Below are 26023 nucleotides of genomic sequence, written 5' to 3'. Positions count from 1 at the left end.
ATAGAGAATTCCAAAGATTCACAACCTTCTGAATAAAGAAATTTCTCCCCATCTCGGTCCTAAGTGGCTTCCCCCTTATTTTGAAATTGTGTCCCCTGGTTCTAGACTCCCCAGCCAGGGGAAACATCTTACCTGCATCTACCCTGTCTATTCCTTTAAGTATTTTGTAGGTTTCAATGAGATCACCTCATTCTCACATTCAAGGAGATGAGTGGGTCAGCCATAACCTAAAACATGGCCGAGACAACAAAAACCAGGACTTAGCAGCCATTAATGTAGCAAAATATCCCAAAATGCTTCACTGGAGTATTTATCAAATTTAACACCAAGACACAAGGAGATATTTAAAAAATTGTGTGTCAGGGTTATGAAGGAATGTCTTAAAGGAGAAGAGAGAAGCAAAGTGACAACTTGGTTGAGGGAGGGGTTCCACAGCTTGGGCCCAGTGTTAATTCCATCTCAAGCCAGCTGAAGTATGAAACTAGACACTAATACTTTTTTTTGATAATAGGTTTATTTACAGAATGCAGTATAACACATTTCTGCTTCCTGCCTACTCCCCACATGTCCCAGCAGTCTCTCTTCATACTCTCTCTCTCTCTCGAGCAAATGGAAATGAACAAATTAACTAATTAACAGCCCCTTAAAGGGGCACTGTAACAGAAGACAACATTTTTAAAGGAAACTTAACAAATCAAATTAAAATGTTGTTCCCGGGGCTGATGATGCATTGCAGCTCCCGCAGTAACCACCAGTCACAGAAGGCCTCAAGTGTGCCAATGGACACTGCATGTCCCCTGGCCATGAACGTAGCCACGAAAGAGGGGCAGACAGTCAGGCTGGACGACCCCCTTTATCTGCCTGCTGCCTGGACTTGTTAATAGCCACCTTGGCCAGGCCCAGGAGCAGGCTCAGTCTTCTCTTATGTGCTGTTTTGAAAGAACGTAAATCAATAAAACAAACTAACAAAAGGGGTGACGGCCTCTAATGGGTAACAAAAATAAAACTTCAAAAGGAAGCTAGCTAATCAAATTAAAATGTAACTCCCAGGGCTGATGATGCACTCCGGTCCCCATGGTGCCCACTGGTCAAGGAAAGACGCAAGTGTGCCAGTGGACATCGCATGCTCCCTCTCCAGGGACACCTGGCTGTGAACGTAGCTGCAGAAGAGAGGCAGCAGTCGGGCTGGATGACTTCCTCGACCACCCGCTGCCTGGACCTATTGATGGCCACCTTGGCCAGGCCCAGGAGCAGGCTCAGTCTTTCGTTATACGTGCTCTAGGTATTTAGTTAAACAATGCCTGCGTATCTTAACAGTATCATTAACCTGCAATTAACGCCCAGACAGCTGAAGGCACAGCCACCAATGGAGTGGGAAAGGAAGTCAGTGATGCACAAGAGGCCCGAATTGAAGGAGCTCAGCTTTGTGGGTTGCAGAGCTGAGGGAGGCTGTAGGGATACAAGGAGGGGAAAGACCACGGAGGGATTTGGAAACAAGAAACAGAATTTTAAATTGAGGGATCCAGCGTAAGTCAGCTAGTGCAGGGTGATGGGTGAACGGAATTTGGTGCGAGTTAGGATATGGGCATGGGAGTTTTAAAGGAGATCAAAATTTCGGAGGGTACAGGGTGGGTAGGCTGCCCAGGAAAGCCATGGAAAGTCGATTCTAATTGTATCAAAGGCAAGGATGGGGGTTTAAGCAGCAAATGAGTTGAAGCAACAGCAATCATTCAAAAAGACTGTTTCATTTAAGGGATTCAAAGGGGAAAATCAGTTCTCTCCACAGATTTACACTGATTTCCTGGGGGCAGGCAAGTTCACGATTTACAGACAACTCAATTACAATTGGAATCTATTTTGAGCATTTGCTGATGTAAACATCATGGCTGTGAGAAAGTAACAAAAATTAGCCCCGTGTTACTGAGATCCTCCTTTACTGGATAGCTGAATCTGTAAGCATAAATTCACAGGAATGGTAAAAGAGTTTCCTCCTTGCATTGGTCACTTTGTCCGAAATAAGCCAAACATTAAGATGCTTAAACCGGCAACTTTGAAGTGGAGGTTTTAAAGCAAATGGAGGATGGTTATCACTTATCTTGGCTGGCATAAGCAACTGCCCTGTTTTAAACATCGATGCTTTAAGGGGTGGAGACCATGTACAAGAATAGTTCCATAAATAAGGATGTTGTTGAAATACTCACAGCTATGGCTTCGAACCAGTGAAAAGCAGCAATTACTGGGTCAACATCTGAAACCAACTGAATAATGTCCCTGCAAATAGGAGGAGAGGGGTGTCAGAGCGGATTCAGATGCTGCTGAATTCATTCTTTATGAAGTGAAGGCCGGTGAATTTTTAAACATTTAAATTAGTTTTACTAACTTGTCAGCAGTGAAGATGTAACCTAACACATTTCTTGAAGATCCCAGTATCCCTGCAATCATCAAGGAACAGCATCCTGTTGGAATGCATGCAAAATAAATTATTATTTTAAAAAGGGACATGCTTGCATTTGCATGAAACCTTTCACACAATCAAGACTCCTCAAAGCATTTTACAGCCAATTAAGCACTGTTCTTTAAAAGATGGAACCCGTTGTAAGATAGGGAACAAGGCAGCCAATGTGTACACAGCAAGATCCCACTAACAGCAAGGTGATCAGATAACCCGTTTTCGTGATGTTGGTTGAGGGATACATGTTGGCCAGGATATATTTAAAAGTGCTGCGCTTGATAACACGGAACTGTCCGAAAATAAATAAAAATAGAAAAAGCAGGACAAAGTCAGATTACGACATTTCCCAAGCTCTAGTAAAGTATTTACACCAGAATCATCACGACCTGTCTGTTCTCTTTGCAGGTGCTGACTGACCTGTTGTTGCTCTTTAAAAAGAAGACTCCCATTTCAGAAAGGACTCTATGATATATCGGTCAATATTGTCTCTATTCGCTTGTGGTTCCAACTATCTTAGGGTCAATAATGTCCCCAGATTTTGTATTCTCGTCATGGAGCCTCACTATTTGAGTGTATGTGGTCAGAAAACCCGAGCCTGTTGAGGGAGCTGAGGCAATGCTCCAATGTGCCTATTGAGGCACTGCTATCCTTTGTACCATTGGTGCTGACCAGTGCACAGCTGACTGCTTTGAGTTGACATGCACACCTGCATCATCGCATAATCTTGTTGTGCATTTAAAGTTGTGCCCCGACGTTCCAGAAGAGACTGAATGCCCAATACATGCATCTAGTATAACTGGCAGAAAATTAAGACGTACCAGCATAGTTGCACCCAGCTGTATGATAATGTTCACCTCTTTAGTGCTCAAATTGACTGCCAAAAATGGTTAAAGTGCATTACATCATCTGAATGGTCGCTGTTTCAGTTAACAAGTTCATCACTAATGCTTTAAATGATAAACTCACCAACGAAAGACAGCGCAACTGTAGCAGAGGTTTTAGCTTCCTCTGGATTCCTCGCACCCAGTGCATTACCCACACGGACACTAGCAGCCACACCGCATCCCAGAGGGATCTGCAAAGCAAGGAGCAACATCAACTGTTCTGTCTATTTTTTTTATATGCTATCTGGATGCTACTGCTGTGAATATGATTTCTGCTCACCGGTGCACTCAATTGGATGGGAGGTTGTGTGGTGCAGTGGGTAGTGTCCCTGCCTCTGAACTAGAAACTCTGGATTCAAGTCCCCCTCCACGATTTGAAGTCCAAGGAAGGTGTGTTTGTAACATGGTCAAACAGGCTGAATATCAATTTGTAAACTTTTCCAATATGCCTATGACTGGCAGTTACAGCAGGGGAAACTCCTGGTCAGTCATGCTCTGGTTCCCAGACCTGGATAATTGGGAAAGGTTACATGGCAGAAAAGGCATCTGGCTGTAAAACCACCTTCCAAATGTAGCAAAAATATTGGTTGACATCAAGGTGACCCACCAGCATTGTGACGAGCCCATGTAATATGGGGAAGGAAGAAGAATGTGCTCATTTTGGTAATGCATGAAGTACTGTTGTTCTGAGCCACATGCATGGACTAGGAACATCTTAGCTGGAATCAATCCCTGACCTATGTGAAGCTAACTGACTTTAGTAAGAGTGGTTGTGAAGATACTATGATTGGACCCATGAGGGAGGAATAAAATCTAGCAGAGTCCTTGCTTCAGATCACTATCCCATAAAATAATGTGCTAACGGCTCAGTTTCTAAGCACTAGGCTACTAGGGCAAGATATTAGAGGGCTGGTGGTGCCTATGGAACAGTATCTGTATCCCACCAGGATCGGCCTGGTGTTTCCAGGATTAAAGAATTTCTAGGGCATCTCCAGTGAGCAACACTGGTGAAAAATCACAGAGGCATTAAAAATTGTGTATTTTTTCTTCTTACAAAGATATTAGACAGGGGATGGGATGGTGGGGAAAGCAGTATGATTGACAGCCACAATTAGATAATGATGTGCCAATTTGCTTTTCAATTGGTCAGTCAAGGGGTGAATGATAAGGGTGGACATGTTGTGCGACCAATGGTGAGAGTGTGGGGTTAGGCCCATTGGGCACAGGAGGATGAGACCTCAAGAAAAAGGATCAACCAGGGTTGGCAACCTCAGCAAGGCACAGCTTGAGGGGGGAGAGGGGGGCGGGAATTCAACTTGATGCCATACTGGGGTGGGGTTGGGGGTCCAGGTAAACCTGGAAGGAAGTCTGTCAATGACCTTTTAGCCCGGCCTCTGCATTTTCATCTGGCTTTCATGTTTCGGTTAAGTGGGCATGATGACAGACTTGATTTCATCTCCAGTGCTTAAAGGGACTGCAAAGATGATAGTTGATAGATTCTGGAAGTGACACAACAAAAGGAGGAGCTTTTTAAAAAATATTTTTCATTGGATATGGGCATCGCTAGTTAGGCCAGCATTTATTGCCCATCCCTAATTTCCCCTTTAGAAGGTGGCGGTGAGCTGCCTTCTTGCACTACTGCAGCCCATGTGGTGCAGGTACACCCACAGTGCTGTTAGGAAGAGAGGTCCAGGATTTTGACCCAGCGACAGTGAAGGAATGGCGACATAGTTCTAAGTCAGGATAGTGAGTGGCTTGGAGGAACACGTGCTGGAGGGTGGTGTTCCCATGCATCTGCTACCTGTGTTCTTCAAGGTGGTAGAGATTGCGGGTTTGGAAGGTGCTGTCAAAGGAGCCTTGGTGAGTACCTGCACTGCATCTTGTAGATGGCACACACTGCTGCCACTGTGCATCGATGGTGGAGGGAATGAATATTTAAGGTGCTGCTTTGTTTTGGATGGTGTAGAGCTTCTTGAGTTTTGTTGGAGCTGCACACATCCAGGAAACTGGAGACCTGTACCTTGTAGATGGTGGACAGGCTTTGGGGAGTCAAGAAGTGAGTTACTCTCCGCAGAATTCCCAGCCTCTGACCTGCTCTTGCAGCCACAGTATTTACATGACTAGTCCAGTTCAGTTTCTGGTCAATGGTAACCCCCAGAATGTTGATAGTGGGGAATTCAGCGATGGTAATGCCATTGAATGTTGAGGGGTGATAGTTAGATTCTCTCTCATTGGAGATAACTGTCAGAATGGAATCCCAACTTTCCAAGTCTGTGCCTTATTTTAATGATGTTTCCCTGGATGTGATGCTCAGGGCTATAAGAGCCTGCAGGGAGATTCTGTTCCCTACTGACGGGAGGAAGAAACCTCATCAGTGAAAGCAAGAAGGTAAGGCTAGAGGCTGTGCAGGAGGTGAACAGGAGTGTGATGTCTGGATTCAGTGTTGTTAATGATCTAACCAGGGCAGGAAAGGGGATTACAGTGGCATGTTCAGCCTGAGGTGTATATCACACTAAACTCCTCACTCTGCCTTTTCAAGCCTGCTCCAACCACCTACCTGGTAGGTGCACCCAGACTCCTTTGTCCATGTACTTCCTCACATCCTCATCTGTCCATCCACCATTGATAGTCACCCTCATCTCAATGCAATATCACACCTCTCCATCATAGCCACCCTCAACAAGTATTCTCCATTCATTCGTTCAACACATGTGCACATACAAATTAGGAGCAGGAGTAGGCCACTCGGCCCCTCAAGACTACTCCGCCATTCAATAAGATCATGGCTGAACTGATTTTCATTACTGTTGCTCAGAGGTCTCTTTTATCCCCCCTTCTGGGAGAAGTCAGCACAGAACCTGAGGGAGAGGCAGAAAACTTGATATGGTCCTTGCAATTAACATCTGCAGAGGAGGCAGCACTGGGTGCCTGGCTGTTGGATATGAGAGCCTCCTATCTACCTGGCGGCAGGATTAAATATCACTCACAGCCCACACGCTATACAGCACTCATATTGACCTGCAGCAGACAGTGCAATACGATCACGTGCTTAATCGAATGAAACATTCTTACCTTGAGAGTTCTAATTCATGCCCTTAATCTTGCTCAGGACCTTCAGGTGATCCAGCAGATGGTGGTCCAGGATGACAAGAATGGCTCCTCAGAGGAAGTTACTCCCTCTGAGTTTGCACCATCACAGGACTCATGCTGAGTGTGTACCAGCTCAGAGGCACACACCTCTGTGGGACCGGTAAGGAAGATAGCTGGTTTCCCCCCGGTGACTTGTACCTCACAAGTGAGCAAGAGGAGATGGTGGAGACAGGGACAGCGGTAGCGAGTCAGAGTTGGAGGATGCAGGATGTTCGAATTGTTCAACTGGACGTAGATGCTGAACTTTGGGGGTTGTTGATGAAGAGGATCCTTCCTGAGCATCAGCAAAGAGTGTATGATGTACTTGCAGGTTATACAGTTGCACTGTGCACACTTACAGAGACATCAGAGGGGCCTGTCTCAAACATGAGTGGTATAATGGTGCAGGCATTTGGGGTGATATCCTCAACCATTGAAAAAGATGGAGCCATCACAGGATTGCATACAGGCCCTCGCCAATGGAAGTGGGTTTGCCATGTGACTGATGGATGGGTGTACTGATGGGGACCTAACTTTGCCACGGTGAGGGCAATGTGCACTGCTGCTGGTGCATTTGGCACATCATGTTCCTCTTCTGAAGAAGCAGCAGCTCTGTGCTCTGCATCTTGCTCCTCCTGAAGATCCAAACTTTGCTGCTATGCAACGATGTGCAGAGTGCAGCATGCAGTCAATGATGCCCTGCACCCAGTGGGAAGCCAGCCAGAGCCGCAAACTGAGGACAGACAGAGTCAGTGGCAAAGTGTACACAATTGCCTGCTCTGGCAAACATGGCATCATTCACTTTGTATTCACACAAAGCTCTACATTCATACGCAGGGACCTGTCCTCTGCAGGCTAAAGGAACATGTCCAGGCATTGTGCCTTTTTTTATTTAATCGAAAGCCTGAAGGACAGCAGTTCCCTGGTGCATTCCCCATGGCAACGCATTGACCAATCAGAATCAACTTGCTAACCAATCAGCACCCTTTTCTCATTCAGAAGAAATTGTTGCTCCCTTTGAAATTTAGCATTCTTACGTCTGTCCTGATGAGTACAAGACGAAAAGCTCCGACAGCGTGTCTCTTTTTTTCAGCAATACTTGGTTTTCATATTCATTGGTTATCACCGATTCTGCGTTATCAACAAAGTCAAGATCAAACCCAATGTCTGGATCAAAACCATGTTCTTCTACACAATAGCACATTCACACTAATAAGCCATTCAACGAGTGCATGCATTACCAAAGTTCTCAGTAATGCCCAATACAAGTCAGCCCTCTCATTTAATATTTGCTGCAAAAATGCATGTTTTATACAAGATGATTTTCCTTTGCTCTCATCAATTGTGTTCTATGGCAATTGTTGTCCCTGGGATCCATACACTACATTCTCCAGTCAGCTTGGTGATGGACAGTAGACATATTTCCAATTTCCAAACATCTACAACTCCTAGGAGATGCAGGAAAGCAGGCCAGGCTGATTATTCCATTCGGTAATTGTGGGGAACTGTCAATAATAAAAACATAACTGAGCGATCTATCCTTAAGGACTACCTGCAAAGAGAGAGTGACCACCTTTTTATTGTGGCCATCAAATTTCAGTCACAGCAGTAAATAAGTTCATCAATAATTATTATTCATTCCCAGGAACATGGGCGTCAGTGGTTAGGAGGACATTTATTGCCCACCCTTTGTTGTTCTGAGAAATCGGTGCTAGACATTTTTGCTAGGCCTCTTCAAAGGGCAATTTGGAGTCAATTGCATTGGTGTGGGACTGGAGTGACATACAGGTACAGACTGGATAAGCATGGTTCCCTAAAGGACATCAGTTGGGTTTTTTCCCAGTGAAAGGCTGCTATTTTCATGGACACTTTTACTGCGACTCTGCTGTTTATTTCGGGGATTTAAAAAAAAATCTGCATTCAAATTTTTAAAGTGTGGATTGGAAATAGGTTTGAACTAATACCCAGGACCTAGAAGGTGAGAACTCGAAACCAGTCTCAGATGTGGCAATGACAGGAAGATTGAGAGCTCCTGGGGAGATGGCGGCGTAGTGGTAATGTCTAGTAATCCAAACGCCTAGGCTAATGCCCAAGGGACATTGGTTCAAATCTCACCACAGCAGCTGGTGGAATTTAAGTTCAATAAATTTTTTTAAAAATAAATAAAATCTGGGGCTGAATTTTCCCCTTGTCGGGAGGGTTGTGTGGGGGCTGGCGGGAGGGAGTGTGAACCTGAACGGCTCCCCCGATCGGGTGCGCGCCGGCATTTTACGTGGGTGGGCCAATTAAAGCCCGCCCAGCGTGAAGCACACCCAGAAGTGCTGTGCACTCCCTGTGCGGGCGAGGGGGGGTTCCCTGAGTCGGGACCTGCGCTCTTTCGCGTATGTGCACGAAAAAGTGCAGAAATCTCCCTGAGGCAAGGAGGCACCTCAGGGAGAACAGTTTAAGTTGTGAAAAACGTAATAAAGGTTAAAAAAAAATGTTAAGGACATGTCCCCTCATGTGAGACTGTCTACATGAGCTGGGACATGCCCATTGATTTTTTCAAAAAATTTTATTTAATTAATGATCCCTTCATGGGACCTCATCCCACCCGTGGATGAGGTTTCATGAAAAGTGCGAAGGCCGCCTGGGCTCTTCGCCTGCCCCCCCCCGCCAACCTTAAGGTTGTACAGGCAGCATTCTTAACAGCTTCAATGACTTTGTTAGTGGCCTTAATAGGCCTTTGACAGTTCAGCGGGTGTGCAGCCGACTCAGCTATGCGTCCGCCGAACTGACAGTCTAAGTGACGCGGGGTGACGTCGGGGACGCCCGCCCGACATCACCGTGCGTCATTTTACGCATCGGCGAGCGGGCCCTGCCCTTGCTCGGTGATGGGAAAACTCTTCCCCTAGAATTGAAAACCAGTCTCAGTAATGGTAACCATGGGCTGAATTTTTAACTTGGCGTGCGGGTGCACGTCCGACATGCATGACCGTGCGATGACGCGGGCGAGCGTCCCAACGTCGTCGTGGACTCGCGCGATATTTCGGTCGGCTGGCGCGCGTGGGAGTCAGCAGCGCACCCATCGGCAATTAAGGGGGTTGTTAAGCCCATTAATAAATTAATTAGAGTGAAATTTTCCCTGCCTGTCTAACCTTACGGTTGGCGGGCGGGCGAAAAAGCCAAGCGGCCCTTGGATTTTTGAGGAAACCTCATCCACGGGCGGGTAGCGGGTTAATTAAACATAAAATAAAAATGTTTAAATCTCATTTATAGCATGTCCCTGCTCATGTGACAGAGTCACATGGGGTGGGGGGGACATGTTTACCTTATTTTAAAAATCTTTATTTTTAATGTTATAAATCTTCAACTGCGTCTCTGCTTTAAGAGAGCTTTCTGTCAGTGCACCCATGTGCATGTGCAAACTTCTGCGCTTGCTCTCCTCCCACCCCCCCGCACCCGGGCAGCACTGAGCGTTTCAGCGCGCAATTCAAATCGTGGTTGGGGCCTGATTGCTGGCGGCCACTCCTGGGCCTGCCACTGAGCCCACCCGACGCGGGGAAAATCTTCCCCTATGAAGCTATCAATTGTGGTAGAATTGCATCAACATCCTGGGGATTACCATTGACCAGAATCTGAACTGGACCAGCCATATAAATACTGTGGCTACAACAACAGGTCAGAAACTAGGAATCCTGCAGCGAGTAACTCACCCCCTGACTCCCCAAAGCCTGTCCACCATCTACACGGCACAAGTCAGGAGTGTGATGGAATACTCTCCACTTGCCTGGATGAGTGCAGCTCCAACAACTCTCAAGAAGCTCAACACCATCCAGGACATAGCAACCTGCTTGATTGCACCCCTCCCACAAACCTTCACTTGCTCCATCACCGACGCACAGTGGCAGCAGTGTGTACCATCTACAAAATGCACTGCAGGAACTCACCAAGGCTCCTTAGGCAGCACCTTCTAAACCCACAACCACTACCATCTAGAAGGACAAGGGCAGCAGATAGATGGGCACACCACCACCTGGAAACTCCCTCCAAGCCACTCACCACTCTGTCTTGGAAATGTATCGCTGTTCCTTCACTGTCACTGGGTCAAAATCCTGGAACTCCCTTCCTAACAGCACTGTGGGTATATTTACACCACATGGACTGCAGTGGTTCAAGAAGGCAGCTCACCACCACCTCCTCAACGGCATTTAGGGATGGGAATAAATGCTGGCCTAGCCAGCGACGGCACTTCCCATGAATGAATAAAAAAAATAAAAATCCACCTGGTTCGCTGATGTCCTTTAGGGAAGGAAATCTGCCATCCTTTCTCCGTCTGGCCTACATGTGACTCCAGACCCACATCAGTGTGGTTGACTCCTAATTGCTCTCTGAAATGGTCTAGCAAGCTACTCAGTTCAAGGGCAAGGGATGGGCAACAAATACTGGCCTTGCTGGTGACAGCCACATCCCATGAAATAATACATTTTTAAAAATGTGGAATTAGATAGAGAGTAGATCAAGCCATATATGACATGAAAGTAATTTTCGATTAAAATTCATCTATTGTAGGTTGAGCAGCTTGGCATTCAATTAAATAATAATCTAATAAGCTAAAAAAAAAAGCACATGTTCTTTAAAGCCTCACATTTTTGCTTTTGAGTTACAGATATCTATTTTTAAAATTTGAAACATGTCTTGCCGGTGTAAGTGGCTTGCTGTACAGAATCCTCAGCCTTACCATGTACGCCGCTGTTAACACTTGATAAATAACAGACTGTGCTCCGAGTTCAACTCCATTAATTAGCCCTGAGAACAGGAAAGACTACAGTCAAACTCTGTTGCAGAGATCAAAATTTAAAGGGAAAAATATTAAAAGATCAAACTTTCCCTTGATATTAGCGAGGAGAATGCAAGCTATTCTGGAAGATCCTTCAATAATAATCTGATTATCAGACTGAATGGCAGACCAGGCTCTAGGGACATACAGCCTATTCCCGTTCCTCGTTCTAATGTTCTTATGAACCACTTATTTCTCCTCTGGGTGATATAGCTCTTGTAACCAAGAGAGGGAGTCAGCAGTTTACATCCAGCCTCTGCTGCTTTGAAGTTCTTGCAGGGATGAAGTGTTATTAGTTTTGTGATGGTCCTCTCTTTCGGTTTCTCCTCCTTGCCCCAACACCCCCATGCCCTATTCCTCCATCCCCAGCCCTCCCCACCCACCCGCGTATCCCTTAGGACCAAGAGTGAAAGATTTAAAACTGAGAATTTTGTTGGGGAAGGGCAGTTCAAGTCATGGAACTAGGGTGGGTAGATGGAGTTAAGATATAAATTTAACTGAAAGATGGAGCAGGCCGAATGTCCTACCCCTATTCCTCTGTCCCTAGAAGTAGCACCATCTGCCTTTCTAATGGCAACTCCCTGCAAATGCACGTGTGATTAGTAACCCAGCAGAGTCAGGAATCAACCCTGTTTTAAGCTGATACCAGGGACCGTGCTCTAGAACTTGAACCAGCATGATGGATATGTGCCTAACACAGTTCAGACACTGAAGGCTGGTCCTCTAACTTTGACGAGGTCTTATTTGCAGTGTATAAAATTATGGGGGGTCTAGATGGAGTGGATGGGAAGGCTCTATTCCCCTTGGTTGAGGGTCTACAACCAAGGAGCATAGATTTAGGGTAAAAGGATTAGAGGGGATCCAAGGGGAAATGTTTTCATCCAGAGAGTGGTGGGGGTCTGAAACTCACTGCCTGAAAGGGTGATGGAGACAGAAACCCTTCATAAGATTTAAAAAGTACTTGGAAATGCGCTTGGAGTACCATATCTGACAGGGCTACACACCAAAAGCTGGAAAGTAGGATTAAGCTGGATGGCTCCTTGATGGCCAGCATGGACATGATGAACTGAATGGCCTCCTTCCATGCTGTAAATTTCTATGATTCTATTTCGTCCCCAGGGTCTCCTAGGCGTGGTCAGTTAGTTTGGCCAATCTACAGGAAATCTCCTGGAAGCAGTAGAATTATTTTTTTAAAGGTGTAGGAGAATGCCAAAAGGACTGGACATGCAGGAACCCTTACTTGTAAGCTAGCAGTGAACTGTTGAATGTAAAGTTGCTGTAAACTACAGGAAATGTAACTGTTCTTTCTCTATCTGTCAATACTGGATAATTGGAAACATTAATAACAAAACAGCAGAAAAACACAACTACCAAAGCTCAAACTCTCCTCATGATCCTGGTGGAGAGATACAACTGAAGCAAATTATTATCATTGTGTATATTAATCTCCTTTATGAGCTACCAGAGTGTCTCCAGTAGATACAGCACTTGCCATTTTCATTCTTAATGTTTCCAAGTTGTGCGAAATAGATTTAAAAAAAAATATTTTGGGGGGATATTCTGTTATTCTGTGGATAAGTCTGCGTGTGTGTGAGCGTGTGTGCACATGTGTGTGCGTGCATGCGTGAGTATGTGCGTGCATGTGTGATTTAATTAAACTGGGCAGAGCTTAATAGGAGGCAAGTTGTCTGGGGAGGTCAAAACATGAAAAGGATAGAGATGTTAGGATTGGGGTACAAGTAAATAGGTTAGATCTAACTTTGCATTTTTAGATAAGTTGAGAGTTTGTCTGAATATCAAAGGGGAGTTAGAGGTACCTAGAAACATGCTTACATCTTGCAGGAGTTCCATAGGTAAATACAAGGGGAGTTATTACATTTTATTGACCCAAAAGCAAAGATAAGATAGAGAGACATGAAAGATTTTTATGTTGGGAAGGGTTTGAGTTTCAAAGAGGTGTGAGAACATTGGAACCTGAGGTGAAAGGGGCGGGGGGGGGAAATGTATTTTAGAGTTACTGTTGAGCTGGAGATATACCTGTTTAAGCTGTTAAGGTAGCAGCTGGAACTGTTTGAGCTGTTGAGTTGGGAGCCGTTAGCTCTGGGCTGGGAGGAGATGCAGTTTGAATCAACCATCCAGTCAAGCCAGAAAAGCCTATGGCTACAAAAAGCAGCTTTATTATGAAGTTTTGGTTTTCCACAGCAGAGTGGAAGTTATGCGGTATGCCTTTATTGAAGCTACAGCAGTTTGTCTTAGGTAATATTACTGGATTTTGTATAGACAAATATCTCTGAGGGAGTGTTGCCTGGAAGGTGTTTACTTGTGGATCTGACCACGTGGACAGTCTTTTTGGCGGGAATGTTTGTAGGACTAACCTTAATTGTACAACTGTAATTTTTTTCCGCTCAAGTTTTATTTTATTCTTATGAATAAAGCTTTTACTTTTAAAAGTGTTACTCGACCTCTTACTGCTGAGATCGTTATGTCGTCTTCTTGTTTTCAGAATACAAAAAAAAAGTGTAAACCAGTTTCCCTTTGGGATTTGGTTTGCACAGCAATTAACATTGGCTGTGGTCATAACAGAGTATTGTGCCCAGCTTGTTTGTCCTATTGATCCATTTAAGACCATTTCATGGCCACACACACACCTTAAAGAGGATGTTGGTTGTTTATGGCCTGTTTGTTGCACTGTGCCTCACGTTCCAGATTGCTCCACTGTGCAGCTTAGAGGGATCATTGCTTACAATGCCTTGGCACCACAGATGGACTTACGTAACTCTTATACAATCGCTTCTTCGTGTCTTCAAAATGTCTAGCACTACGACAACCCCGAAGGATATGGTTTAAAGGATATTGATAGCTCATTTGTCAGGAACTGTCTGGGGAATTTCCTTCGGCAGGAAAGGTTCCCAGGAAAATTAAAGTGAAATTGGATAACCAAGGTTGACATGGCTTTTTTTACCAATAACCTGGTGGGGGGTGGGGGGGGGCATGTATGTGTGTGTGGTGGTGGGGGCGAGGGGCAGTGGGAGGGGCGGAGGGGGCAGGGGGAGTGGGTGGAGCTCGGGAAACAGCAGAGGAAAATTATCCAATTATCTAAAACTGGTAAAAGAAACAAGATGAACTCCCCACAGCAAGGACACACAAACCATTAGATTGTATTCCTGATTCATATCTTCATGAAATGGGTTACTAAGCGGAGATGTTAAGTCTAGTGTGGACACAGAATCTGCAATGTGGGCTGTCAGGGATTTTACTGGAGTAGATAGGAAGAAACCAGTCCCACTGACAGGGAGGGGTCAGGGACCAGTGGACACAGATAATTCGTGGACGAACAAGATAGGGGAAGATGAGAAGAAATTATTTTACTCAACAAGTTGTTACAATCTGAAATGCACAGCCTCAAAGGGTGGTGGAAGCAGATTTAATATTGACTTGCAAAAGTAAATCGGATATATACTTGCAAAGGAAAAAATGCAGGGGACTGCAGAGAGAGCAGAGAGAGTGGATCCAATTGGATAATTCTTTCAAATACCTAGCACAGTCACAATGGGTCAAATGGCCTCCTGCGCTTTATGATTCAGTGAATCGAGAATGACTAAATAGATCCTATTGGCTTTGGGTTTCCTTAATGGGCTGTAACTTCCGAGCTCCCCAGTGTCAGATTGGCGGGGTGGGGTGGGGTTAACCCAAAGATGTGCTGGGGAACCCCTCTCGGAACTTCACAGGTAGGGTTTGCACAGCAATTGCCCAGAAGCGCAAACTTCCACTGGGCCCTGTGCTGGGAACCATCCGAAAATGTGATTTAAATCACAAACTTCGGATGGTTCTGATTGGGTTACTCCAGAAAATGTTAGAAAAATTAAAACCTTTTTCAACTTCTGGGTAACTGTTGCAAAGACCCAGACCAACCACCCCACAGAACAACCCCACCCCCCCGACCTCCAGGGACTACCCCCACCCCACGATGGTATTCCCCATCCCACAACCTCCCCTGAGATTCCCCCCGAGCTGCAAGAGACTCCTCTCCCTCTCCGCCACCCGCCCCACCCCTCCCAAAGGCCCGGCTCTGACATCCAGACCTGCCCGAGGCCTGACCACCACACCCACACCACCCGACCCAACCCCCACCTCAACGATCTGAACCCAACCACAGGCCCAACCCAACCTGAACCCCCCAACCCCTTCCCAAGTTCTGACCTCCCCACCCAGGTCCAGACCCCTCCATCCACCCCCCCCAAGGCCCAACTGTCTCCCCACCGAGGTACGACCCCCCTCCCCCATCCCTTGAGGCCTGAACACCCAACACACACCCCCACCAAGGTCAAAAACAGCCCCCCACCGACCGAGGTCCAAATCATCCCCACTCCCACCCTCCATCCCGAGGTCCGAACCACCCCACCTCCCTCTACCCCCACCCCCAAGGTCCTAACCACACCCACCCCCCACCCCAAGGTCTGAAACACACCATCCCAACCCCCTCAACCCCAAGGTCCAAACCACCCCATCCCCCTCCACTGAGGTCTGAACCATGACCCTCCCTGAAGTCTGACCCTCCCACCGAGGCCCAAGCCAACCCAACCCACCCCACCCTCCCACCTGAGGTCCAAGCCACCCCACAAACCCCACTGAGCACCCACCTCCCCCAGCACCCGCCATCACCGACCCCACCAAGACCCAACCCTCCCCCCACCAAAGTCCGAAACCACCCCCCCACCACTGAGGTCTGACCTCCCCATTACCCTCCATCCCCCCACTGATAACCCATGCCCCCCTCACGCCCCCAACCAAGGTTTGCGCCCCCCCCACTGTGCTCCGGCCCCTCACCCCCCACCACCATCCATGACCAACGCCCCCATCCCCCCACGAGGACCGACACTACCCCCCAAACCCCCCGCCAAGGTTTGACCACCCCCCACCATGGCCTGATGCCTCCCCCCCCACCACAGCCACCGAGGACTGACAGCCCCCAAACACCCACCCACCGTAGCCCGTTACCCCACCCCCCCGAAAACCCCCACTGAAGTTCGTCCTCCCACCACCCAACTGAGGACTGACTCCTATCCACGTATCTTAGACATTTACCATATCTCTGGCCTGTCAAGGACCTTTAAATTTCAATGGGACCTTTAAATTATCTGGTTAACAGCAGCTAGTGCCGTAAAAAAGGGGTGGGCTGCCTTCACCTCGACAGAGCTGGACTTCTACAGTGGACATTGAGAACGAGCTGCGCTGCCTGGATCACGCCCGGCCTGAGTCGGAAGGTCGGGTGAGACAGGCATGGAAAAAAATCCAGGTAAGTAATTGGGCGCGGAGGGGCAATCCAGCACTGAGTGACACTCTGAGGAAGTTACAGCCCATTATATTTTGTGGGGTAGGAATACAATGTAAATTTGATTGGATCATTTGCCATTTTCTGTATCAGTAAAAAGTGCTACTTCAATAAAACAGCAAGTGACTTTATAGCTGTTTGCAGAGTTATCTTCCACTGATTTTGTCGTTTCGAGGTCTTAATCTTGATGTTACTTGTGGTATAAGGGTCTGGCACATTTAGGGGTGATGTGGGACCGAGTACAGTACCAACACACAATGATTTAAGAGAGCATTGGACCCACACCCAGGGTCAATAGTGTTGGACAGGGCTGTGTGTACCAGCAAATATAGAGACAGCTCCTAGCTTGTACCCTTCACTGTATATTTGTAAATAGCTCTAAGAGTCAATAAAGACTTACAGTTAACCTATGTATGACTACTAAGACTTCTTCAGACCTACCGAACATAATCCAACACCCTACGCCAGTCCTGTACTTTGATATATAACTCCGCAGTTGCTTTGTAACTGTCCAGGGAACTGTACATCGTGATTTGACCGAAGGGAAATTATGCCTTTCGTATAGAGTGTGGTTGCACACCTCTGTGATTCAGGAGAAAAGGACCCACGCTTGTTGAGTGTATCTTCTTTTTACATATTACATAGATTTACATAAAGAGGCTATTTTTAAAAAATTCTTTCACGGGATGCAGGTGTCACTGGATAGGCCAGCATTTATTGCCCATCCCTAACTGCCCTTGAGAAGCTGGGCCAATTGATATATGTGGGTTCACACAAGCCTCCCCCTACCCTATTTTATCTCAGCCTATCAGCATACCCTTTCATCCCTCCCTCCTTCATGTGTCTATCTAGCTGATCCCTTAAATGCATCTATACCATCATCTCAACTGCTCCATGTGGTAGCAAGGTCCACATTCTCACCACTCTCTGGGTAAAGAAGTTCCTTCTGAATTCCTTATTGGATTTGTTGGTGACTACCTTAGATTTGTGTTGTCTAGTTTTGGACTTCCCTGTATTTTGCCCTACCATGTTCGTCAAAAACTCTTGGAACAATAAGGATAATGGAATAATGGCCTGTGGCAATGGAACAATATATGGCCCTGACGGGTGGTGCTTACTCCTGCCTGTTTTCGAGGGACAGATATTAGATAAGATTATTTGCCAGAAGGTTTAGAAATGGCCCGAATCCACCTCATCAATCAGGGGCCTTTGAATTTACATTTGACTGTGCCTGAAAGAAAGTTTGCACTCCTCATTGAATGAATTAACTTGCGTTTAGATAGCACCCTTCATGACCATGGGATGTCTCAAAGTGCTGAAATGCACGGGGGTCGGGGGATTTTGATGAAGGGACGTTCGTTTGTTTACCTGCTAGGAAAGTTCCAATTTCGTACGTCCACCATTCAATACATAGCATAAGCATGCTGGGAATTGCCAAGCGTACAAAGTTTCCCCATTCCTGCAGGCAGTCAGTGGACCATCCTAGATTAAAAGAATAGAGTTACTGGCACGATACAGGAAGGCCAGAAATTTCCTTTCCCCCACCCCACCCCGCCCCTCCCCCCAGAGTGGGATGAAATGGAGGGGGGATGGCAAAAGAAATGGCACCAGTGGTCTGCATGCTCGTTTGCCACCTCCATTCCCAACTCTGACAGGGAAAGTGAGTTCGCCTGCCTCGATAACTAGGTGGCTTGAGGTCATTAGGGAGCTCATTAAGAGCTCGCCGTCTGACTTCCTGAGATTTTCATGGGGACAGGCAGCCATGAGGAGCTCTGTGAAGCTGACCAGCTCCAGCCTGGTGGGAACAGGGGCGGCAGCACTGAAATAATTTGATTTAATGCAGAAAAGTGAAAGTTTGGACAAAAGAGTACAGGGCAATAAACAAATTTTAGTACCCAGCCCTTCCCTGCCCTATCCCAGATCCCAGCTCTTTTTCCCTTGGCCCCCTTTGAACATGAAGATCCTCTCATTGTGTTAACATCGTGCACAGACAGCAGCCACAGCAATGGCTGCGATTCGGGTCAGGACATGGCCCAATTCTCTGGCGTATCGCATCCATTCCCACCCCTCCCCCCGGCCATTGATTGGGTGGCAGACTGGTCTGTGGGGTCATTAAGACCCCGACCCCATGAAAATTGCACTTCACAGCAGGCTGGCGTTGGAGGCAAGTTGGTAACCCAGAATCGAACCTGCCTCCTGATTCCTGCTTCCGACAGGAAAATTCAGCCTGAAATAACTGAAAAGAACATCAGGAGAAGGGGAGGTAGGAGCAAGGGGGGGGTCTTTCAACCCATTCAGCTCAGCTCAATATCTAGGTCTTAGCCATGTCACCATGAAGTGTCGTTTGGTGAATGTTAATTGAGTTATCTGTGCTGTTCTTCTGCATCGGTGGTTTAGTATTGACAAAGCAGAAGGCCCTGAAATTGACCAGCGGCTTGCTCTCTCAGTTGGAGAATGGCACACGCTGCTATGTAAACGCACTGCTGGTGTGCTACTGAAACATGTGGGGCAGCAAAGTATCTAGTTTCAATCTGTGGTGTGTACTGAGCTAGCCAATCTCCTCAGTGAGCAGGCTGAGTTGCCAAGATGAAGCGTTGGGAAATGCCTGCGTGTTAGATTGTCCTGGATTCTTAAGAAATTGAGAATGAATCTCCAGGTCACTGCACCAACCAACCAACCCTGGAGCCAAATTCATGAGGACATTAAAAAAAAAATGGTGTTTTCTTTCAAATTTTCTTTGAATGCTTTTGTTTATGAGTTATGGAAAGCGTTGGAGATGGGAAACTGAAGCTGAGAATTGTTCAGTCAGGTAATTAAGAGTCCCACTTCTCAATCAGCGTGGGAAAGCAGTGCCTCGTGTTAATGGACATATCGGTGAACCAATGGTGGGGGTAGGGCAGTGGGTGTTCATGTGATGGAATCTCCAGGAATACTGTACACCCAACCAGAGATAGCAACTCCAGTGTGTGTGTGGATGTCAGGTGAGGAGATCATTGAGCTCAGCAGTGAGGCCCTAGCTGAATGGCCTGTTGCCATGGTAACGATTCGCACATTAGAAACATGGTCACTTGTGCCCAGTGGGAAATATTTCCCCAGAGAGTGACATTAGGAGAGGAGGAGATGAAAGGGAAAGACGTGGGGAACAATAAATTAAAAAGTCTTTAAAGGAAAGCACTATTTGTTTACAAATAGACTGTTGTGATGGTCACTGTTGTGACAAATATACCGAGTGCGGCATCAAGGAGTACGAGCAAAACTGGAGTCAATGGGAATCGGGGGGAGAAAACTCTCCGCTGGTTGGAGTCATACCTAGCACAAAGGAAGATGGTTGTAGTTGTTGGAAGTCAATCATTTCAGCTCCAGGACATCACTGCAGGAGTTCCTCAGGGTAGTGTCCTAGGCCCAACCATCTTCAGCTGCTTCATCAATGACCTTCCTTCCATCATAAGGTCAGAAGTGGGGATGTTCGCTGATGATTGCAGAATGCTCAGCATCATTTGCGACTCCTCAGAAAATGAAGCAGTCCATGTCCAAATGCAACAAGACCTGGACAATATCCAGGCTTGGGCTGACAAGTGGCAAATAACATTCGCGCCACACAAATGTCAGGCAATTACCATCTCCAACAAGACAGAATCTAACCATCGCCCCTTGATGTTCAATGGCATTACCATCACTGAATTTCCCACTATCAACATCCTGGGGGTTACCATTGACCAGAAACTGAACTGGACTAGCCATATAAATACTGTGGCTACATGAGGCTGGGAATCCTGTGGCGAGTAACTCACCTCCTGATTCCCCAAAGCCTGCCCACCATCTACAAGGCACAAGTCAGGAGTGTGATGGAATACTCCCCACTTGCTTGGATGAGTGCAGCTCCTACAACACTCAAGAAGCTGGACACTGTCCAGGACAAAGCAGCCTGCTTGATTGGCACCACATCCACAAACATTCACTCCCTCCACTACCAATGCACAGTAGCAGCAGTGTGTGTACCATCTACAAGATGCACTGCAGGAATTCACCAAGGCTCCTTAGACAGCACCTTCCAAACCCATGACCACTACCACCTAGAAGGACAAGGGCAGCAGATAAATGGGAACACTGCCACCTGGAAGTTCCCCTCCAAGTCACTCACCATCCTGACTTGGAAATATATCGCCGTTCCTTCACTGTCGCTGGGTCAAAATTCTGGAACTCCCTCCCTAACAGCAGTGTGGGTGTACCTACACCACATGGACTGGAGCGGTTCAAGAAGGCAGCTCACCACCACCTTCTCAAGGGCAACTAGGGATAGGCAACAAATGCTGGCCCAGGCAGCGAAGCCCACATCCTGTTAATGAATAAAAGAAGAAAAATGAATAAATAAATTACCTGTCCACGTCCTATCATATAACTTTTTCCATCGAATGTATCCAAACAGGAGAATAGCTTGACAGTACTGAGAGACAACATTGGCAGCAGCCGAGCCCCTGAAAAACAATAAGTTCATGTGTTAAAGATGGCTTCAAATATGGGTCACAGCTCAGTGAAAGTTTAATATGTCAGAACTGGGTTTTAAATAGACAAGTACAACTGAGAAACTGCCACACTTTACTTGCAGCTCAGGGAAGCTGCACATGTAATCTTGGAACCTCCAGTGATGGCCAACAACCCCACGCAGAGCTGGAACTCAATGTTCCTGCAGTTTTCTCTCTCTGTCACTGCCCATTGCAAGGTCGAGAGGAACATATTTAGGAAGCAGGAATTTCCCATCATTTTCCCAGGCCTGAATGTTTCCCACGTCGGGCGGGCTTGGCAGGAGCGGTGGGGGAGCAACCCGCAATCGGCTCCGCACCGCGATTTCACGCCAATTAAGGCCCGCCCTGCGTGGATCGCAAGCGGTAGCACTACCTGTGCGGGTGGGGGGGGGGAGGAGGGAGAGTCGGGTCTAGCGCGCCGTTCGTGCACGCGCGTGAAAGAGCGCTTCAATCTCCCTGGGGCACGGAGCTGTCTCAGGGAGATAGAAGTGTTTTTTAAAAAAAAATAATAAATGCAGTAAAAATTGAGTGAAACATGTCCCACCTCATGTGACTGTGTCACATGAGATGGGACATGTTTTTAATGTCAAAATAAAGATTTTATTTAATTAGTATTAGCTTTAGGAAACTCGCTCCGCTCGTGGATGAGGTTTCCTAAAAAATGTAAAGGCCGCTTGGCCTTTTCGCCTGCCCACCGACCGTTAGGTTGGACGGGCAGCGTAAATTTCAAGTTAATTAGGTGCTTAATGGCCTTAATAGACCTTTCAATTATCGATGGATGCGCAGCTGACTCTGGTGGGCGCCTGCCGAATGAAATATCGCGCGGGTGCATCAGATTACATTCCAGCGTATTGGGCGCGTGCCCACAAGCCGAAAGTAAAATTCTGGCCCCAGCATTCATAGTGCCAAAGAGAAGATATTTTCAAAACTATAGGACCTGGAGTTTAATGGATTTACTTGACATGTTTTTATTCATCCTTTTTCCTGTAGGTCAATACCTTGCCTCCATTTGGCAATTATCCACAGTGAATTCCTAAACTGACTGGTCTAGGAATCACATTACTCAAGAATACCTCTGTTCAAATTTAAAGTGATTGGTAAATGGAGCAAAAGCGATCTGAGAAAAAAACTTTTTCACACGGTGAATGGTTAGGGTCTGGAATACATTGCCTGAGAGTGTAATGGAGGAAGGTTCAATCGAGGCATTCAAGGGGGGGATTAGTTGCTTATTTGAAAAGAAACAATTTGCAGGGTTACGGGGAGAAGGCAGGAGAATGGCACTAGGTGAACTGCTCATTCAGAGAGCCGGTGTAGACACAATGGGCTGAATGGCCTCTTTTTGCACTATAACAATCCTGTGAAATCAGGTGCTTTGATTGAAAAAAACCATGGCCCATTCTGCTGAGGTTGAAGTGAATATCAATGGGTGAGTCAGCCTGGGTCATGATTGCATAACTCCTGGCTGTCGTTCACAGAACAGGCTGGTCAAAGAGACAGATGCGTCTATTTCAACGTGCGGAAGGAATTCTTGTGAGATGTAAAGATGGAGGAAGAGGAAACGAAACTAAAGGTGAGGGGAGATATAGCTTCTGCTGAAAGTTGAACTGAGGAATCCAAGGAGAAGAATCAAACAACACAGGAGGTCCTTTGACCTGTCATGCGTGTGGCGGCTGTTTGAAAGAGATACTCAATTAGTCCCACTAACCTGCTCTTTCCCCTTAACTGTCCAAATTCCTCTTTTCAGTATACATCCAATTCCCCTCTTGAAAGATTCCACCGCCCTTTCAGGCAGTGCATAATACACAATGCACATCGTAACAATGTGCATCGTAACAACTTGCTGTGTAGAAAAACATTCCCCCTTGGAATTGTTTAAATCTGTGCCCTCATCTACCCTCCTGTCAGACAAAATTGTTCCTCCAAACCCACCGTATCAAACTCCCATAATTTTGGGCACCCACTTCCCCTTAACCCTCCCTTCTCGAAGAACAATTCCACCTTCTGTACTCTCTCCACGTAATTGAAGTGCTGGAGATGGTGGCATCGTGGTAATATCACTGGACGAGAGACCTGGGCAATTCTTTGGGAACATGGGTCCAAATCCCACCACAGCAGCTGAATTGAAAGCCAGTCCCAGTAGACCATGCAATAATCATTGTAAAAATGCTTCTGGATCACTAATGTTCTTTAGGGATGGAAATCTGCCAACCTTACTTGGTCTGGCCTATATGTGACTTCAGACCTACAGCAATATATATGTAATTTTATAAATATATATAATATTTTATATAAGTAGCTTATATATTTATAATTTTTGATGTATATATATATATATATATAAAAATAAAGGAATGGTACTTACAGCACACCCAGTGTTAGCACATAGAGCAACAGGTAATTTACTACAGCATTGAAGATGTTGGCTATGAGTCCAGTGAAAATCTGTGGCAGAATAATCCCCTGGCATGGGAACAAAACAAAGTCAGTTCTTCTTGGTACTGCCCTTCGATCTCTCCAATAGACAAGGAACTGGATGTGACGTGGTGGCACAGTGTACTGAAGCTCCTGACACAGGTTGCATTCCCTCCAGCATATATCTGATCTCAGAATTGCCCTTCTCAAGGGCGGTTAGGGATGGGCAATAAATGCTGGCCTAGCCAGCGATGCCCACGTTCCATGAACGAATAAAACAAAAGCCGTGCTGCGGGGTGGCAGGGGGAGGGAGGAGGGCAGAGTGCGGGCCAGTCCCCTCCTTACTCAGGAGGGAATAAAAATCAAAGGCTGCCTTATGCTTCCTACAACTGATGGAGGAAGCAGCGATGACAAAGGGTCAGGGAGCAGGTGACCTGTGCATCATCTCAGATGCAGCCATTTTATTGCCTGGCGAGTGGAAGAAACAAACAACAAACAAAAAAGAGAGCTTTATACTCACATTTTTTTTTTAAAAAAAAGAGATGTTGTCCTTTTAGTCACATCTTTTAATTCTTTGGAGGTAATGTTTATTTTGGGCGATAATGTAAAGAAAGAACCTACATTTATATATAGCACCTTTCATGACCTCGGGACATCTCAAAGCGCTTTACAGCCAATGAAGCACTTTTAAAGTGCAGTCCCTGTTATAATGTTAGCAATGGTTTACATTGAATCAGCCATTGTTATACAGCTCTCCTGATTTGTCAATGAGATCTGATGTCGCCATCTTATCATTTCATTTTAAGTCTAAATTATATCCACCCCACCGACCCCCACAGCCTGCTTGCCTTGATTCTTTTGTTATCAGTAAGAGGTTGAAGCTAAGTGCCAGGGAAGGAGTGGAAAAGCATAATCAGTGGGAAGCAGCTTGAGAAGTGGTGATTGTCTGCTCCCATCAAGTCTACAGTACAAAGCTGCACAAAGCTGATTATTACTTAGCAATATGCTGGTGAATCTGTGGATTGGAATGGAATAGTGAAGTGCACAATTAACCTCAGTGCATCTGGACTGAGGAGAGGGAAAGAAAATCAGCTGGTGTTTCCTTTTTTGCTCGCTAACTGGTTTCCCCCCCATGTGTGTGTGAGCGCATGTGTGAGTGAGTGTGCATGTGCGTGCTAGTCAGAGGAAGATAGTGAAGGACTCAGCCATGATATAACCTCATCGTCAAGCAGCCTGTTGACATTCAACTGGTGTGATAAGTGAAAGCAGGTCACTTGGCTGTGGTATCCTTTGGGAGCTGCAGTCCCATGGAACCATACCCCAGCCTGCACCACCGCATTCAAGCACAGGAGTAGTGGAAATTGTTTCTTAAAGAAAAAAAATAGCCCTTGTTCTTGGAGTGTTTGCTGCCAACATTGGGCACCAGAATTGGGAATGTGCTGTGTTTGCCCCCATTCTGTTCACTCAAAGTCACCCCCATCTAGAAAATTACCAAATAAAAATAGACTATTCATAAAAGTGGTGACAAGGAATGGTTGGAACTTTCCCTTGGAGAGTGAGAGAAAACTCTAGAGGACAAGACATCCAAGATCGGTGTTACTAACCTCCATCAGTCAATTAAAGAATGGAATTATCAGGATCCTGTGAGCAGGTAGCCTGGAATAGTATGTGTGGGTAGATGAAAAGAAGAAAGAATTGAAATGAAGCAATAATCTTTCTCAGTTGGAAGACCCCTGTGATTAATAAGCTCGCTGATGCTTACTGTCTAAGCTCGCAAATAAAGCTTACGGTAAGAGGTTTTAGGTGTGAGGGAAGACTTTAGGCTCAAGAAGTCCTCTCTATTTTTTGCTAGATCAGCCCCACCAAAGATATCCCATTCCTCGCCACACCCCTCATGTCTCTGGAAAAAGGGGTTATCTAATTGTGCCCTGAACTCCAATTTAACTGTCTGCTTCATTTGCCTTCTCTACTCCGATACCGCTTATTTCAACCTGACCACCTTTCTTAATCCAATCCTCTTCATTTTGTTCTTCTCTCTTTTGCAATTGAACACTTCACGAGAATGAACAATTCTCCTACAACAATTTTGCCAATTCCCTTCATAGAACTGAAAACTTCACTTAGTCGTTTGGATGCGATAACAGTATCCTTGGGCCCAAACCTTAGTCTTTAGCAGACATGCAAGGAAATGAGTGGATTTTTTGTGTGTGTGTAAAATAATCATTTTAAGCTTCTGCTCCCAATATCTGTTAAGTGATGGGGGTGAAGGAAGTGGTGCACACACAAAGGTCCAAGTGAAGGCACTTCCCCTGAGCTGGGCAACGACGGAGAGGCATTGGAGGAGGACGATGTGGTCAACCATGTCAAAGGCTACAGAGAGGTCAAGCAGGATGGGGAGGGATAATACACCAGAGGATGTCAATATTGACTGAGATGAGGGCCACTTCAGTGCATCAACAGAGATGGATACCT

General features: G+C 46.2%; 1 protein-coding gene across 4 annotated transcripts in view; it reads right to left on the bottom strand.

The window, feature by feature from the left end:
• Window positions 1–26023, bottom strand: part of LOC144684415 (multidrug and toxin extrusion protein 1-like) — a 60720-nt gene that overhangs the window by 12920 nt on the left and 21777 nt on the right. For 3 of the 4 annotated variants that reach the window (XM_078548181.1, XM_078548179.1, XM_078548180.1), the window contains 7 exons: window positions 23502–23599; window positions 20994–21091; window positions 17985–18098; window positions 11186–11253; window positions 3419–3527; window positions 2381–2456; window positions 2202–2271 (listed from right to left, as the gene is read on the bottom strand). In XM_078548181.1, coding sequence (XP_078404307.1) covers window positions 2202–2271; window positions 2381–2456; window positions 3419–3527; window positions 11186–11253; window positions 17985–18098; window positions 20994–21091; window positions 23502–23599 — 633 coding nt within the window. The remainder of the gene's footprint in view (window positions 1–2201; window positions 2272–2380; window positions 2457–3418; window positions 3528–11185; window positions 11254–17984; window positions 18099–20993; window positions 21092–23501; window positions 23600–26023) is intronic. The other variant, XM_078548182.1, reaches the window with a different exon arrangement.

The sequence above is a fragment of the Cetorhinus maximus genome, chromosome 9 (assembly GCF_964194155.1).
Source record: "Cetorhinus maximus chromosome 9, sCetMax3.hap1.1, whole genome shotgun sequence".
Lineage (NCBI taxonomy): Eukaryota > Metazoa > Chordata > Chondrichthyes > Lamniformes > Cetorhinidae > Cetorhinus > Cetorhinus maximus.
The sequence above is the reverse complement of the archived record's forward strand: the minus strand, read 5'-3'. Positions and strand labels throughout refer to the sequence as shown.